At 33.5% G+C, this 13,568-nt stretch overlaps 3 protein-coding genes across 5 annotated transcripts; 1 reads left to right on the forward strand and 2 right to left on the reverse strand.

Moving 5' to 3' along the window:
* hfw (halfway) lies at nt 1-5,799 on the reverse strand. Of its 3 annotated transcripts, none has more exons than XM_015977756.2 (7): nt 5,737-5,799; nt 2,718-2,964; nt 2,317-2,634; nt 1,907-2,067; nt 1,528-1,857; nt 1,368-1,478; nt 1-1,323 (listed from the first exon to the last, which is right to left on the reverse strand). In XM_015977756.2, exons 1-7 carry the CDS (start codon nt 5,782-5,784, stop codon nt 1,045-1,047), a joined length of 1,494 nt encoding a protein of 497 aa, XP_015833242.1. In that variant the 5' UTR covers nt 5,785-5,799; the 3' UTR covers nt 1-1,044. The 3 variants fall into 3 exon arrangements, with proteins under 3 accessions (XP_015833242.1, XP_008190823.1, XP_967806.3); XM_008192601.3 differs by lacking the exon at nt 5,737-5,799 and adding an exon at nt 5,076-5,281; XM_962713.5 differs by lacking the exon at nt 5,737-5,799 and adding an exon at nt 4,643-4,799.
* A 1,449-nt stretch (nt 5,800-7,248) lies between these two features.
* On the forward strand, nt 7,249-10,993 carry deltaCOP (Coat Protein (coatomer) delta). Its single transcript, XM_962632.5, has 10 exons — nt 7,249-7,404; nt 7,514-7,553; nt 7,612-7,835; nt 7,894-8,073; nt 9,459-9,670; nt 9,718-9,879; nt 9,929-10,139; nt 10,187-10,401; nt 10,451-10,655; nt 10,737-10,993. The coding sequence occupies exons 1-10, from the start codon at nt 7,402-7,404 to the stop codon at nt 10,824-10,826; spliced, it is 1,542 nt and encodes a 513-aa protein (XP_967725.2). The 5' UTR covers nt 7,249-7,401; the 3' UTR covers nt 10,827-10,993.
* Nucleotides 10,994-11,027: 34 nt separating this feature from the next.
* Nucleotides 11,028-13,190, reverse strand: LOC655999 (uncharacterized protein). Its single transcript, XM_962556.5, has 5 exons — nt 12,878-13,190; nt 12,639-12,820; nt 12,480-12,594; nt 12,227-12,368; nt 11,028-12,167 (listed from the first exon to the last, which is right to left on the reverse strand). Exons 2-5 carry the CDS (start codon nt 12,817-12,819, stop codon nt 11,991-11,993), a joined length of 615 nt encoding a protein of 204 aa, XP_967649.1. The 5' UTR covers nt 12,820; nt 12,878-13,190; the 3' UTR covers nt 11,028-11,990.
* Nucleotides 13,191-13,568: the final 378 nt, after the last annotated feature.

Raw genomic sequence — 13,568 nt, forward strand, 5'->3', positions numbered from 1 at the left:
TTTGATAAGACACTTTATTATACGAAACAATATTACAAAAGAAACAATATTTATCTATACATTAGCAAACAAGATATTGTACTTAAAGTAAGTAAAATATGCTAAATAAAATAAAAATTTTGGGTAAAGAGATTTCAAACAATTTTTGACCATACATTTGTAAAAACTAAAAAGCTGTGACACGTTTTGATAATTCGTAGACGATTTTTGATTTTGTCCTTGGATGAGTATTACTTAATAGTATAAAAACTGTAAAACGACTACAATTAAATATTTGGACGTGCTTACAGTAAACACAATTAAATTACATTCCAAAAAGTATTAATGATTACAGAGTTCATTTTGTTGCTACCCATACTTAGGCGGTTCATGTATTTTACAACAAATAGTAAATACACACCGGAATTATTGTAAATCAATTGGTATACTTGATATATTGTCTTTTACCACAATTTGGAAAAAAATAAATAAAATAAATATCAAAACAAAAAACACAAACAACTACTATAAATTGAGCAATTAAACAACAAAAATATAAAGGGAAGAGTTGCACAAATAAAGACATACCGTAGATAATGTAAAAAATGAAATATATACAATTGCACATTATTAGGAAAATATTTGCATAAGCAAATAAAAGGGAATAACATATTAGAGGATTAATATTCTGAAAGTGATGTTAAAAACAGTGTTTTCAAAAGAAGACAATAAATAAAAACACATACGGAGCTAAAGTTGCATAAACCTAATGAAGAAAAATAGTTTACAGTAAAAGACATATAAAGCCATAGTTCATAATTTGTAAATAAGATAGAAAATTTAAAATAAATTCGCGAATTTATTTAAATTTCCGCAATTGTACTGTCTTTTCGTATTAGATTTGAGTCTAGAAAACTAATATGACTGTTGGTGTGTCAGACTTTTCGTTTCAAACTTGATTGAGAGCACAAAACTTCCTACACTAATCCCTACTACAGTAAACATTTCACAACCATGATACAAGGCGGAAGCATTAACAGGCACATCGTTGCGACTAAAATAAAACTATTCACATAACCAATCGCATGGTAACTTTGGCATTTTGCTCGCCGGCCACGGCAAATAACCGGAGGTTTTAAAAACACAGTAATCGTAAACGACTTTGGCAATCAGACCCACGAGAAGCACCACCTCTATGGTGATGATGTAGTAGATGTAGTCAGTCCAGTCTTGTTGCGTCTGACAGAGCTTGGAAGGGTTCAAATCTATCACTTTCATATCCATGTTATCACAGTAGATTTCTTCGAAATCGGGGATGTTTTTCTGCTTCGTCAACAGCCACACCTACAATTAAACTAAAATTGCTGACTCAAACAAAATTAAAGTACCTTCAAAACTTTGGCCGTGTTACAATCACACTGGAGTCTGTTCAGACCGAGAAAAACGTACCGGACGTAATTATTCCGGTCCAGTATGTTCGAGAATATGTAAGTTGGGAGCTGAAAGAAAACAATCCCAGCTCATGACTGAAACAATTTACAAATTTACCGATTTCAACTTGTTGTTTCTAAGACTCAGGACTGCGAAACTGCTCAAAAACTGCGACCCCTCCAGCGGGAGAATGGACGTAATCTGGTTATTATCAGCATACAGCTCCCTAATATTCTGGTAGGAGGAGTCGGTACTGAACAGTTCCAGCGAAGTTATGTTATTATTCGAAACGTTCAGAGCTATAGTGTTGGGTGGCAGAGGTGAAGGCAGTGATGTCCAGCTCTGTCCGGAGCAGTTAACAGCCACTGCAATCGTTGCTTGTTTTCCTGACACTAGGTCCAGTCTTGAGGGCTCACAAGTGCAATTTTTGCGGCAATCTTTACGCAACTAAAAGAAGAAATTACAATTCAGCTCGAAATCCTGCTGATTGTACTACCTTATGTGTTCCAATCACTTGTGTAAGAGGGACAGTTTCAGTCGTATTGAACCAGTGAAAGGTTCGGGCAAATAGACAAAAGGAATTGTTTATGTTGCTGAAGTGGAGTTCGGTGCGCTTTAAAGCGTCGAATAGGTTTGAGCATAACATGTGCTGATTAGCTGCAAATGAATAGTTTAAAAGAATAATAATTTGAAAGGCACTATAACTAACTATAATTAAATTTAAGCAATTTCTAGTTCTATTTTCCTATTCTAAGGGCCGGTTTATAGAAAGCTTTGTTAAAATTTAATTCGTTGTTAAGTCAACAACGCAATTGGACCAATCATATTTGCTCAATTTGGTCACGTGATCAGTTAATCACGCACTTAATTGCAGATTAACTTAATGACGTTTCTGTTTCCAAGTACCTGATATGTCTAGAGTTATATTCCCATCTTTTTTGAACCGAGGGACGTCCGATAAATTGTTGTGTGAAAGATCCAAGAAGCTCAGATTGTACAAATTGACCAGAGATCTATTTTCAAAATTGACGATCCCGTTTGAGGATAAATTCAAACAGGAGACTATGGTGTGTTTGGCGAATTCCCCGACTACGCTGTTTATTTGGCCGTCTGTTATGGTCATGTATCTCAGATATTTGAGTTTCCTCCAGTCCTCCACGTTTAGGATGTCCAGACTGGCGTTCCGTATGTGCAGCGACTCCACATGACCGTTGCCACTGATGTCTGTTATTGTTAATAATAACAATAATTTATTAATAATAAATTTTGTAACATTGTTTATAGGAGTGATAAATTAAAATAATTACTTGCGCATGCCAAGCCTTCCGTTAGTTGGAATTTATTAACGTTGCAGCAAACGGCCGCACTTTTGCAGTATGGGAGTTTGCGACAACGGCACTTGCTGTCAGGGCTAGGGCATGCCTCTGCTGGTTGATGGAAACAGTGGTCGGTTACGCAGTTGTCCAGGGATGAGTAGGTGATGTCTTCGGCTAAGCGACTCCATGAGGGTTCGAGCAGAAGACAGAGCAGCAAAATGCTTAGTGTCTTCCACATCTACAACAATTTTTAGATGTTACCTTAAAAAAGAAACTTGAAACTTCAAGATTATTATAGATTATCCAAGATTATTATTATAATTGTTTACGCGATACCTCCCAATTATTTGATTTGACAAATTCCACGGCCGTCACCGAGGTCAACTGGTTACTTGCTCATCTGAACATTAAAAAATAAAGTCCACTCCTTTATTTTTCGCAAACACAATTCAATTTTCCAAACCACAAAACTTTGTGGGTTGAAATGAGCTTTTTCCTTTTATTGCTCATATCAGAATAAATAAAAAACTATACTTTTAGAACATAGCAGATTGAACAAAAAAACACAGCAGATTTTTTAAACTAAATTTAAATTAACGTACTGTATGTAACAATTAATTATTGCATATGTCCTATGTAGTGCCACACAAATGTTTTTAGAGCATTATTATGTAATATTATAATGTCTCTTATCTCTTAACATTTTCATATTAATGTATCTTTAAACATATTTTAATATAATCCTAAAAACAAAATAAAATTAGAAACATTAGATTAGATAAAAACACTTCTTTGTGCATAATCAGTAATCATAATGCGTGAAGATATTACTTTAGAAATTGTTGCTATACGAAAAAACGAATAAATTAAATTTCTCAATCTGCTTTAAAAAAAATACTTCGTGGTTCTGAGCAATTAATTAATAAATTATGAAGTGCTAGGAAAACATATTCGGGGTAGATTTAACACATCAATGACACCTAATTGAAATTTCTATTAATTCTTTTAAGACTGACGGAGAGAACAGTCTTTCCCATAGGTCATTTAATTATTGCTAAAGCAAAAATTTGACAAAAAACAAAATAACTGGGCTTCCAAAACCACCAACACAACTTTGGTTCTAGTATTTCGTTGCAGACACGAAAGTAAAAAGGATTAACAATCTACAGATAATTTTTATTGTGCAAGATATGTAGTAAATGTTCTTCAACTTTATTACTGAAGTTAATCGTTGTTGATAAAAGAAATGCGATCTAATAAAAGGCTTGGATGTAAAATTCCTACCTAACTCACATTTTTGCAAAAAGCAAATTTGAAAATACTATGTACATAGTAATTACGAGTACTGTTAATTTAATACGATTTTTACGGTTACATCTCTATTGTCCGTTACTATCTTTTATGGTAGTTTTTTTTAGAGCTCATTGTACTAATTGTTTGTTATTATGATGCTTATAAATATTTATTATACGAGTAGTAAAGATAGAATAAAACAACTCTTCAAACTACTCAAATATGGATCTTAAATATAGTTTACCCAATTATACGTGGGTGTGAATCTTAATAAAACACCTAAATTAAAATACTAGACAACATACTGTATCAAATATGTAAAAAAAAATTGAGCCGATCGGGATTCGAACTCACACTTTTTGGAAATTCCCGCAGTGATAACCACTAGTATCGCATTCTCAACAGGTGAATATTTTGATAAATATTCTTGTTGCTTACAAGCAACAAGTAGTACGAATTACACCATTTATTGATTGTGATAAATTACAAGGAGCTGTCTTTAATGGCCAAAGAACATGCGACGTAGGTGCGCATAATTTTTAAGATTTTACGGTCAACTGGGATATTATTTCTACTTTTTTAATAAATATAAGTACTGTAATTATTATTATTAATTCACTTACGTTAATTATAAGTCCACACATCAATAAAAAATATTAGTTATAACACTAGAATTAACATTACATTCACATACAATTTTATTAACATTGTTGCGGACAAAATTATTTCATAACAATCACATAAATCAATTAAATATCGCTATAACAGTCAGTGAAAACAATGCAAGAAACACACGTTGCGGAATGACGATAAAAATACATGCATAGGTTTGCAATTATTACGTCGTAATTTTAATTTATCAACAGAAATTTATATTTAGATTGGGTGCACATACAAATCTAATTTTGAACACATTAAAATGTGTCAATTGCTTCCACAGGAAAAAGCAATTTGCTTTGATACAGGATATAGGCAACTTGTAAACAATAGTAAGAGCACTTAGTACTTAGCCATATAGTACTTAAGTGTCAGAGAGGAAGATGCAATGAAACATACCTTTTCACTCAGGTAGAGGAACACAATCAACGGTACACATTATTCTTTGGCCATAGAACTGTTTTAAGCCTTTACTACAAAGTTACACAAAGACACTATGGGACGAGATGTTTTTAACAGAATTAACCTAAACATAACACACTACTATAGCTTTTGCTATGGCCTTGGTACGGCCTTGATGAGGCACACGGAAACGTGAACATAAAATGAACATAATAACAGATAAATATAGTAAACTACTAATGTTGATATCAAGGCGCCATCTATTTGTTCTCCACTCTTTACTCCCAATTATTATTGTTAATTAAACTTTATTCAGTAATTGGATCAATGAAACTCGCTGCCCACACCTCAAACAAACTTCCATTACTCCATTTCAAAAGACCCCATTCAAGGAAAATCAAATATTTTGAATATTTCCTCACACTCTACTTTTAGAACACGCTTATATGACCACCAATACTCGCTCTATATTGCTGGTAGATTATTTTTCAAAATTTAGAACCACCCATTTTCAGTCCTTTCACTCCTACCCTTATTTTTGTATTGATTATTTTACACTTTTATCTATTCTATTGTTCTGTTGCTTAAATCACTTATACAAAAAAAGGAACATTTGTTGATTATTAAAGTAAAGTATGATTAAAAAAAAAACACTCACTAAACTGATGTGTAGTAACAGTAGTCTTGTGAGCTTGTGACTGCACATTATTCATGTCAATTGACAAACATATTGATTTCTTGATGAGACAAACAAATTATAAATCCTCTACCACCAATGTTTTATTCATGAAATAAAAAATGCTTCAAACTCAGTACCTAATCATCAATTTTAACACATTCCTATGATGGATTTACAGTTTTCAGTGCAGTCTATGTACAAATTTTTGAATACACTGTAACCACCTAAACGATAATTTTCAAACTAATCGGGGTATTGGAAAATATCGAACTGAAACACACTTGCGTCAGAAAAATGCCAGCAAATAATTGCTCAACAAGATGTGCAAACTGAAGGAAAATTCAAGAGCCAATCGAAAGAAGAGTAATAAAGTAAAGTAATTATTTAGTTTGAGATATTTACCAAACGCACTATTAATAATGGTTTACAGGTAGATAATAAATAACAGTTAATCGTGCTGGCTGATTATATTTGTTGATTATATCAGCTTAAAGTAATTAAAAGCTTCTTGCTAATACTCGTACCTAAAGTGTAAAAAATTAAGTAAACGAATGAATAACAATATCCGACAAATTATTGTGTTAATAAAAAATTATTGTTGTTTATTTTTCTCACATTTACAATTTTTTTGATTACCATTGATTACCTTTAAAAAATGAGAAAATAATATAATATATCGCACAAAAGTCAGACTAACACACGTTAATATTATTCTAATCTTAAATTTTTGAAATTTGACACTTTACTGTGGCATTTTTGTATTGTTTTCTATCTTTAATTAACATTTGCAGTAGCATACAGGAAAATACTATGTTTTTTTCATAGCCTTATCTTATGACTTTATGATAGACAAAGAATGGTTAAAATTTTTTACTTATTAATCAGAATGTAATAAAAAATAACTCTGGCCTATATTTTCGTGATCTGGTAGCCAAGATAAAAATTTTGGAATGTTTGATATTAAAAAAAATTTAAATTTTCAAAATACTTGCAATTTAATCACGATATTTTATTTAATCATTTTTATTGCACTAGCTATACTTAATACTCAAATAACCCAAACCACCCACCTTAGAAATAAAAATAACTTGTAATTCTAGGCCGCAATTTTTTTTTGATATTCAATCAATTTGTTCAGATACATATCTTTACAATATCATAATTTACTATAATCTATTAAGACAATTTAGTTTGCTGAAATATTCTTAGGCCATAGTGGATAATAAAAAACCGAAAATATTTTTTTTTAGTTAGATACAATTTATTATCTGGTTTATTTCTAAAATAATTACGTTTTTTTTTGCTTTTTTTCACATTCCTGTATTGCTATATTTTAGTAGGAACAAATTACTAAATAGCTGAAGCAACAAAAAATATAAAAATAGAGCAGTTATTGACTTATTTAGTTTGATTTTAAGTAACTTATGAGTAGAAACTGGAGCATTTTCGAATTTTGCGCCTAGAGCTGGTGCAGTGAATCGGCGTAAGGTTGGCTGACTGAATACGGTCACGTCACTGTTTTTCTCATTCAACAGCAAGCACAAGTCAACGTCATCTTAAAAAATTAATAGGGTGTAATGTTTTGTAAAATATTATTTTAGTTTTTAGGAACATAACAGCAACAGACCTTTCACAGTCTCTAAAATGGTGAGATAATCTTTCACACACCACACAAATCCAACCTTTCACAATTCCAATTTAAAATTTCCAAGTTGCCATTTTACGCATTTTCTCACGTTATAACATATGATTTCAGGTGCTCATAGCAGCGGCGGTCTGCACTAAGGCCGGTAAAAGTAAGTACCCCACATAAACCACCGAACCATGTGTTGCAACCTTTCTCTGCCTTTCCAGCCATAGTCTCTCGGCAGTTTGTTGAGATGACCAAAGCCCGCATTGAGGGTCTCCTGGCGGCTTTCCCCAAACTTATCCCAACAGGAACACAACACACCTTTGTAGAGACCGACTCGGTCCGATATGTATATCAGCCACTTGAGCGCCTTTACATGCTCCTGATTACCACAAGAGCTAGCAACATTTTGGAAGATTTAGAAACTCTGAGGTTGTTTGCGAAAGTGGTAAGCTGTCCAGACCCATGGAAGCCACAAAAACATCCTCACATTGTCATTATTTTAGATTCCCGAATATTGCCGCTCATTGGAAGAAAATGAAATTGCGGAAAACGCATTTTCCCTCATTTTTGCGTTTGATGAGATTGTTGCTCTTGGGTACAGGGAAAGCGTCAATTTGAGCCAAATTCGCACATTTGTCGAGATGGATTCACACGAAGAGCGGGTCTATCAGGCCGTCAGACAGGTAATAAAATTGCTAAACTGGTAAAATCATTTATTATCAAAGTTTGTACAACAACGGACACGGCTATTATTTCAAATTTGCTATTTCATGATTAGATTGCCTCACAGAAAATAAATTAACAACAGTTCTAGAAATTGTAATGCCAAAAAGTCGTAATTCCAGTTGGCAATACTGAATTCTAATTTTAAACAATGTAACTGAAGTATATTTCTGGTTAAGGTTTTGGATTCTGTCATCAGTGACAAAAAAAGGGAATTTTTTGGTTAAAAATTATTAAAGCCAAGAAGTTGTAATTTCAGATGGCAATACTGACTTTTAATTTTTAACCATGTAACTCAGTATATTTCCCGGTAAGATTTTGGATTCTGTCTTAAATGAAAGCGGTTTGAAAGAAATAAACAAAATGACAAGTTTTCAAAGATTTTGTGTTAGTCACAGCTCTTAAAGTAATTTTGGTAATAAAGCAAATAACTCAGTATTGCCAATAAATTTTTTAAGATGTTAAGTAAAATTCCTCCCAATTTTAAATTTTTATTTGAGGTATAAAATCAGATATAATAAATTTTTCGACACATTATTTCATAGTGACCCAGTAGAAGGTGAAATAAAAATTAATTTGCTGTTAAAAGTTAATTTAACAGTTAATTTGGTAAGTGATCACTGATCAGCTGTTCTAACGTTTAAGTGAACGAATTCATCGCTAATACCTGTCTCACTATTTTTTTTTGTTACCCTGATGGATTTTATGTTGAAAATTAATAATGGTATAATGAACATAAAAAGAATTGCTGTAAAATCTAGAGTTCTTATAATACCATAATAATATTCCGTTTCACATCAACATAAAGAGACTATGCTATTGTTTGTATAACTTGTTGATATACCTACCAGGTGAATAAAGAGAATGAAATCTAACGTGTTTTTTTTTGCTTAAACTATTTACTTTTTGGAAAAACTACTAGCAGTGTGATTAAAGAAAATGTTTATTTTTTTGTATGTGTAGTTTTTGAATTTTTTACGACCCACTTATTTATCCACTGGTTTAAAAACTATGAAAACTTAAAGACAAGCGTTATTAAATTTTTAAATTGCTTTTATTTACAATAAATTCAAGATTTAAAGTTTCACGAAAGGAAAAACATCTTATTCAGACAGAATGTTTAGCTTGGGCATAGAAAGCCATTTCCGATATTTCTGCACTTTTAAACCTCCTCACGGAGGTCTTAGGGCGAATAAAATAGAAACAGAAGACATGAGACATCTAACATTTGATAGAAAGCATAATATTTCTTTTAGAGCCCTTTCCTATAATTGAATTAAGGCATGCTGTTTGTATAGATTCGAAACCAATGTAATTTCTGATTTACGAACTGACTCCTCTTTAGACACAAGAACGCGAAGCTAAAAACAAAATGCGTGAGAAAGCTAAAGAATTGCAACGCCAGCGAATGGAAGCCAACAAAAAGGGCGTCAAACCATCATTTGGTAGCAGTGGAGGCTTTGGTAGCTCATCTGGTTATACTCCAGCCCCTTCAGTCGGCGATGTTGCCAATATTTCAAACGATATCAAACCACCAGCTTATTCCTCCGCTCCTCAGTATGTTAAAAACATCCAAAAAATTTTTTTTTAAATTGATTTAATAGGAAACCTTCGACTCGAGGAATGAAACTGGGTGGCAAAGGCCACGACGTTGAGTCTTTCGTAGACCAGCTTAAATCCGAAGGCGAAAATGTCATTGCACCAGTTAATAACAGTATTTCACAAGGGGGAATGAAAACACCAGCGATCAAGTCCGATATTAATGAGTAAGAAAATAAACAGAATAGAGTAGAAAGTGACTTGAATTATTTCCAGTGTTCACTTGAGACTGGAGGAAAAACTAATCGTTCGAATGGGCCGTGACGGCGGTGTGCAACAATTCGAGTTGTTGGGGTTGGTGACACTGCACATTGGGGACGAAAAGTGGGGGCGAATTCGTGTCCAGTTGGAAAATAAAGACACGCGTGGCATCCAGCTCCAAACTCACCCCAATGTAGACAAGGAACTTTTCAAACTGCGTTCCCAAGTACAAACAAACCAAAAAATTATTGTTGATTAATTTCGTTAATTTAGATTGGGCTCAAACAACCATCCAAACCATTCCCGTTGCACACAGACGTCGGTGTCCTGAAATGGCGATTGCAAAGCACAGATGAGAGTTTAGTGCCTCTCTTGATCAACTGTTGGCCGTCGGAAGTGGGCGATGGCAGTTGCGACATCAATATCGAGTACGAACTTGCCGATCCGAATTTAGAGCTGGCTGATGTCAATATTTTGATTCCGTTACCGTACGTTCATAAAATGTGATCCCAGTATTTTATTGATGTATTATTTTAGGATGGGTTGTAACCCGGTTGTGGGCGAATGTGATGGCTCATACACGCATGAGTCAAGACGTAACCAGCTAATATGGAATCTACCTATTATAGATTCAAGCAATAAAACTGGATCGTTGGAATTTAGTGCGCCCCGATCTATTCCTAACGACTTTTTCCCGGTGACAGTTTCTTTTAGTTCGAAATCTGCTTACGCAAATATTAAGGTGAGTTTTCCTGTTTACGTCACCAGCACGGCGAGTGCGTTAGTAATAGGTCGTGGTTTTAAAGACGTTTTCTCGTTTCAGATTCTTGATGTATTAATGGTGGACGATGATTCTCCTGTTAAGTATTCTGTTGAAACTAGCTTGTTTCCCGACAAATATGAGATAGTGTAAGTGTCACAGTAGGTTACGATAGTTAATGAAATTATATAATAATAAAATTCACTTGTATAAATACTACTAATATTTTATTCGTTCTTGCTTTTTGTACAAAATTTTAAGAAGTTTGTTTTAATTTTTATCTATTATATAAATAAAATAAGTCAGGAGTATATTTATAACCCGTTGTTTCATTCCCGCCAAATAAAAAAAGACTTGCTTGAATAAAATTTTATTAAATAATAGTTAATCACAAATCAATTATGAACTACACAGAAAAATCAAAAGCAAAGTGCATTTATTTTGGCAGATTTTCTAATACCTTTTGAGCCAAATAATCCGTTGCATCACAGGTTACTGTTTTTTTTGGTGCGAAAATCTATTTCATGAATCGTTTGTACTGTTGTAGAAATATAAACATTGACAAACACAGTCTTATATTCTTGGACAACACAGAAGGTCCCCTATTCAACTTCAGTGAACAAAATAAATTAATTTGTGTCAACATGTCTCTTTTATTTACAATTTATGAACACAATTTTTACGCTTAAAGTGATTCAACGCAAATTTACGGTCGCAACTGCAAGAAAAATTGTCACTCTGAAAAATGTACGACACATTTGTACTTCGTCTATCATTTTCAACTGTCCTAGAACTAGTTCTAAAGTATCTTACACAAGTGACCTAGGGAATCAACCAAAAATATATTACAGGTCACTGCACAATTATTATCGGCATTTCTCTTGAAAAAGTGGTGTTCTCGTAACACGCAAAACCAAGGCCAATTCTCAACTTTTGTCTTAAAATTGGTTTAAATTTTTCCAAGAGCAATGTCGAAATATTTAACGAGTAATTTCCTATTTACTTCTGTGAACTGTGAATTTGAAATTTAGTTAATTTCAAAGTCATAGGCCACTTTAATCACGAATTAAATTGAAAGCACGGTGTAAATTAAAAATTATTTACAATGTTCACGATTTCTTTGGCTTGTTTCGTTAAAAGACAAATGCAAAACAATGAATAGGGCAATCTCCACGGCCACCACGAAACAATACAATAAATAATTGCAAAACGGGTTAAAAGTTAAATACAGATGATTACTTTAAACAGATAAAATTATTTTCTTATAATACATGTTTACCACTTCATTATTTAACGTCCCTACAGATTTGGCAAGGGTTAATAGGGTGACGTTGATGATTCTGAACAAGTTGAGTCTTTCCTATGGTTTAACGAATGTTGCAAGGCCATTGGCATTAGCCATTCTTTGGGTAAACAGCGCTCCAAAAATGGCACCCAACTACTAAAGTATGCTAGTCTGTTCACCCACGGCGGTATATCTTGACCACAAAGAATCTAAAACAAGGGATGCAATGACGTCAAATAAATATTTTCAAAGATAAAAGTTCTCCAACCTTGGTGAAAGCCCCAGAGAAGTGATTACAGTTATTATTCATTAGGTGGTAGCGATCCCCGCGAAATTCCTTTCCGAGTTCGTTTTTTATTCTTTTGACTTCTTCCTCCGTGAAATCGGTGTAGCCAATGTGGATGGTTTGCCTGAAAAGGTTTTCAGTCCATCACTCAAAGGTTCATTACTCCGTTTACATTAACTGATAACGTCAGCAATATATTTTTATGCCAACACTGGCAATGTTTAATTAAGATTACCTAAATCTGAACTGATCTCCTAAATCCCGCTCATCCCTGGGATTAATTTCAAATATGCCAGTGAAGGGGTACTGGTGCCCCCCATACGCATATTCAGTCCCGTAAACCTCCACTCCTACAATAATTGTAAGCAGCGAGAAAACATTATTGGTAAATTACCAGAGTGGAACACGCCAAGGCCTATGTTAGAAGTATACTCGTTGATCTTGTACATATCATAGACGTTCAGCAAGACAGGTTCACGAGCCATTCTGTTGGGAAGAAGTTCATCAGAGCCCGAGTCTCGAGTCACACTCATACAACTGAACGGAAGGTTGCAAGTTAGGCCATTAGAAAACATTCTGAAGCGACAATTTCCTGTTTTAAGGGGCCCCCAGTATTAAATATGGTGCACATACCCTGAGTTTGATCTTTTGTAGAATGGGGGGAAGAGGTTCAAAACACACTACCAATAAAGTTTTTAGTTCATAACGCATCAATGCAACGAGAAGGGAAGAATGTTCTGTTATAACGAAAATATTACACGAAATTAATGCACAAAGCAGGTTATATTTTGACAACTCTGACGTTTGACATTTATCTACCGGAAGCGCGGCAAAAAGTGGTGAGTAATGCTGGCGAACGGTTGTAACGGCACTTAAATCGGTTACAAAAAATACAACTAGGATGTTGGATTATATGGTGTTATCAAAAAATAAAAAAATGATTAAATAATGATAAATAAAAAATGATTGTTATGCAACACACAATACACATGGTTGAGTTTATTAATTAAAATTATTAATTCGATAAAAATTGTAGATAATTGATTAGAAATGTGATAGATTGATAAAACATATCACAAGTTAGTGTTCCTGTCTGCCAACAACGTTTAATAAAAATTTTTGTTTAAACTTTCAGTAGGTTAATTGATTTTGCCACACTTGTTGATAACTTTTACCCACACTGCATTTACGCGGAGTTTTATTATAAAACTTATTTTATTACTTTTAGGCCTTTTTTGGCAAAAAGTAGTTCAAAGAGGATGTATGTGAAAGTAAGCACGTTAAGATAGGTGGGCATGGGTGCCACAAGTTAAATTCTGAATGA

The sequence above is a fragment of the Tribolium castaneum genome, chromosome 1 (genome assembly GCF_031307605.1).
Source record: "Tribolium castaneum strain GA2 chromosome 1, icTriCast1.1, whole genome shotgun sequence".
NCBI classification, from domain to species: domain Eukaryota; kingdom Metazoa; phylum Arthropoda; class Insecta; order Coleoptera; family Tenebrionidae; genus Tribolium; species Tribolium castaneum.

What these genes read in the sequence shown, in the direction of transcription:
- hfw (XM_015977756.2), bottom strand. Translation starts at nt 5,784, where the DNA reads ATGTGCAGTCACAAGCTCACAAGACTACTGTTACTACACATCAGTTTA. An exon ending in GGAAGGCTTGGCATGCGCAA is followed by an intron (nt 2,635 to 2,717) that starts GTAATTATTTTA and finishes TAACAATAACAG; the next exon opens with ACATCAGTGGCAACGGTCAT. An exon ending in TATAACTCTAGACATATCAG is followed by an intron (nt 2,068 to 2,316) that starts GTACTTGGAAAC and finishes ATTCATTTGCAG; the next exon opens with CTAATCAGCACATGTTATGC.
- deltaCOP (XM_962632.5), top strand. An exon ending in TCTATCAGGCCGTCAGACAG is followed by an intron (nt 8,074 to 9,458) that starts GTAATAAAATTG and finishes ACTCCTCTTTAG; the next exon opens with ACACAAGAACGCGAAGCTAA. An exon ending in TTTTCAAACTGCGTTCCCAA is followed by an intron (nt 10,140 to 10,186) that starts GTACAAACAAAC and finishes TCGTTAATTTAG; the next exon opens with ATTGGGCTCAAACAACCATC.
- LOC655999 (XM_962556.5), bottom strand. Translation starts at nt 12,819, where the DNA reads ATGTTTTCTAATGGCCTAACTTGCAACCTTCCGTTCAGTTGTATGAGT. An exon ending in CCTTGGCGTGTTCCACTCTG is followed by an intron (nt 12,595 to 12,638) that starts GTAATTTACCAA and finishes CAATTATTGTAG; the next exon opens with GAGTGGAGGTTTACGGGACT. An exon ending in TCTCTGGGGCTTTCACCAAG is followed by an intron (nt 12,168 to 12,226) that starts GTTGGAGAACTT and finishes CCCTTGTTTTAG; the next exon opens with ATTCTTTGTGGTCAAGATAT.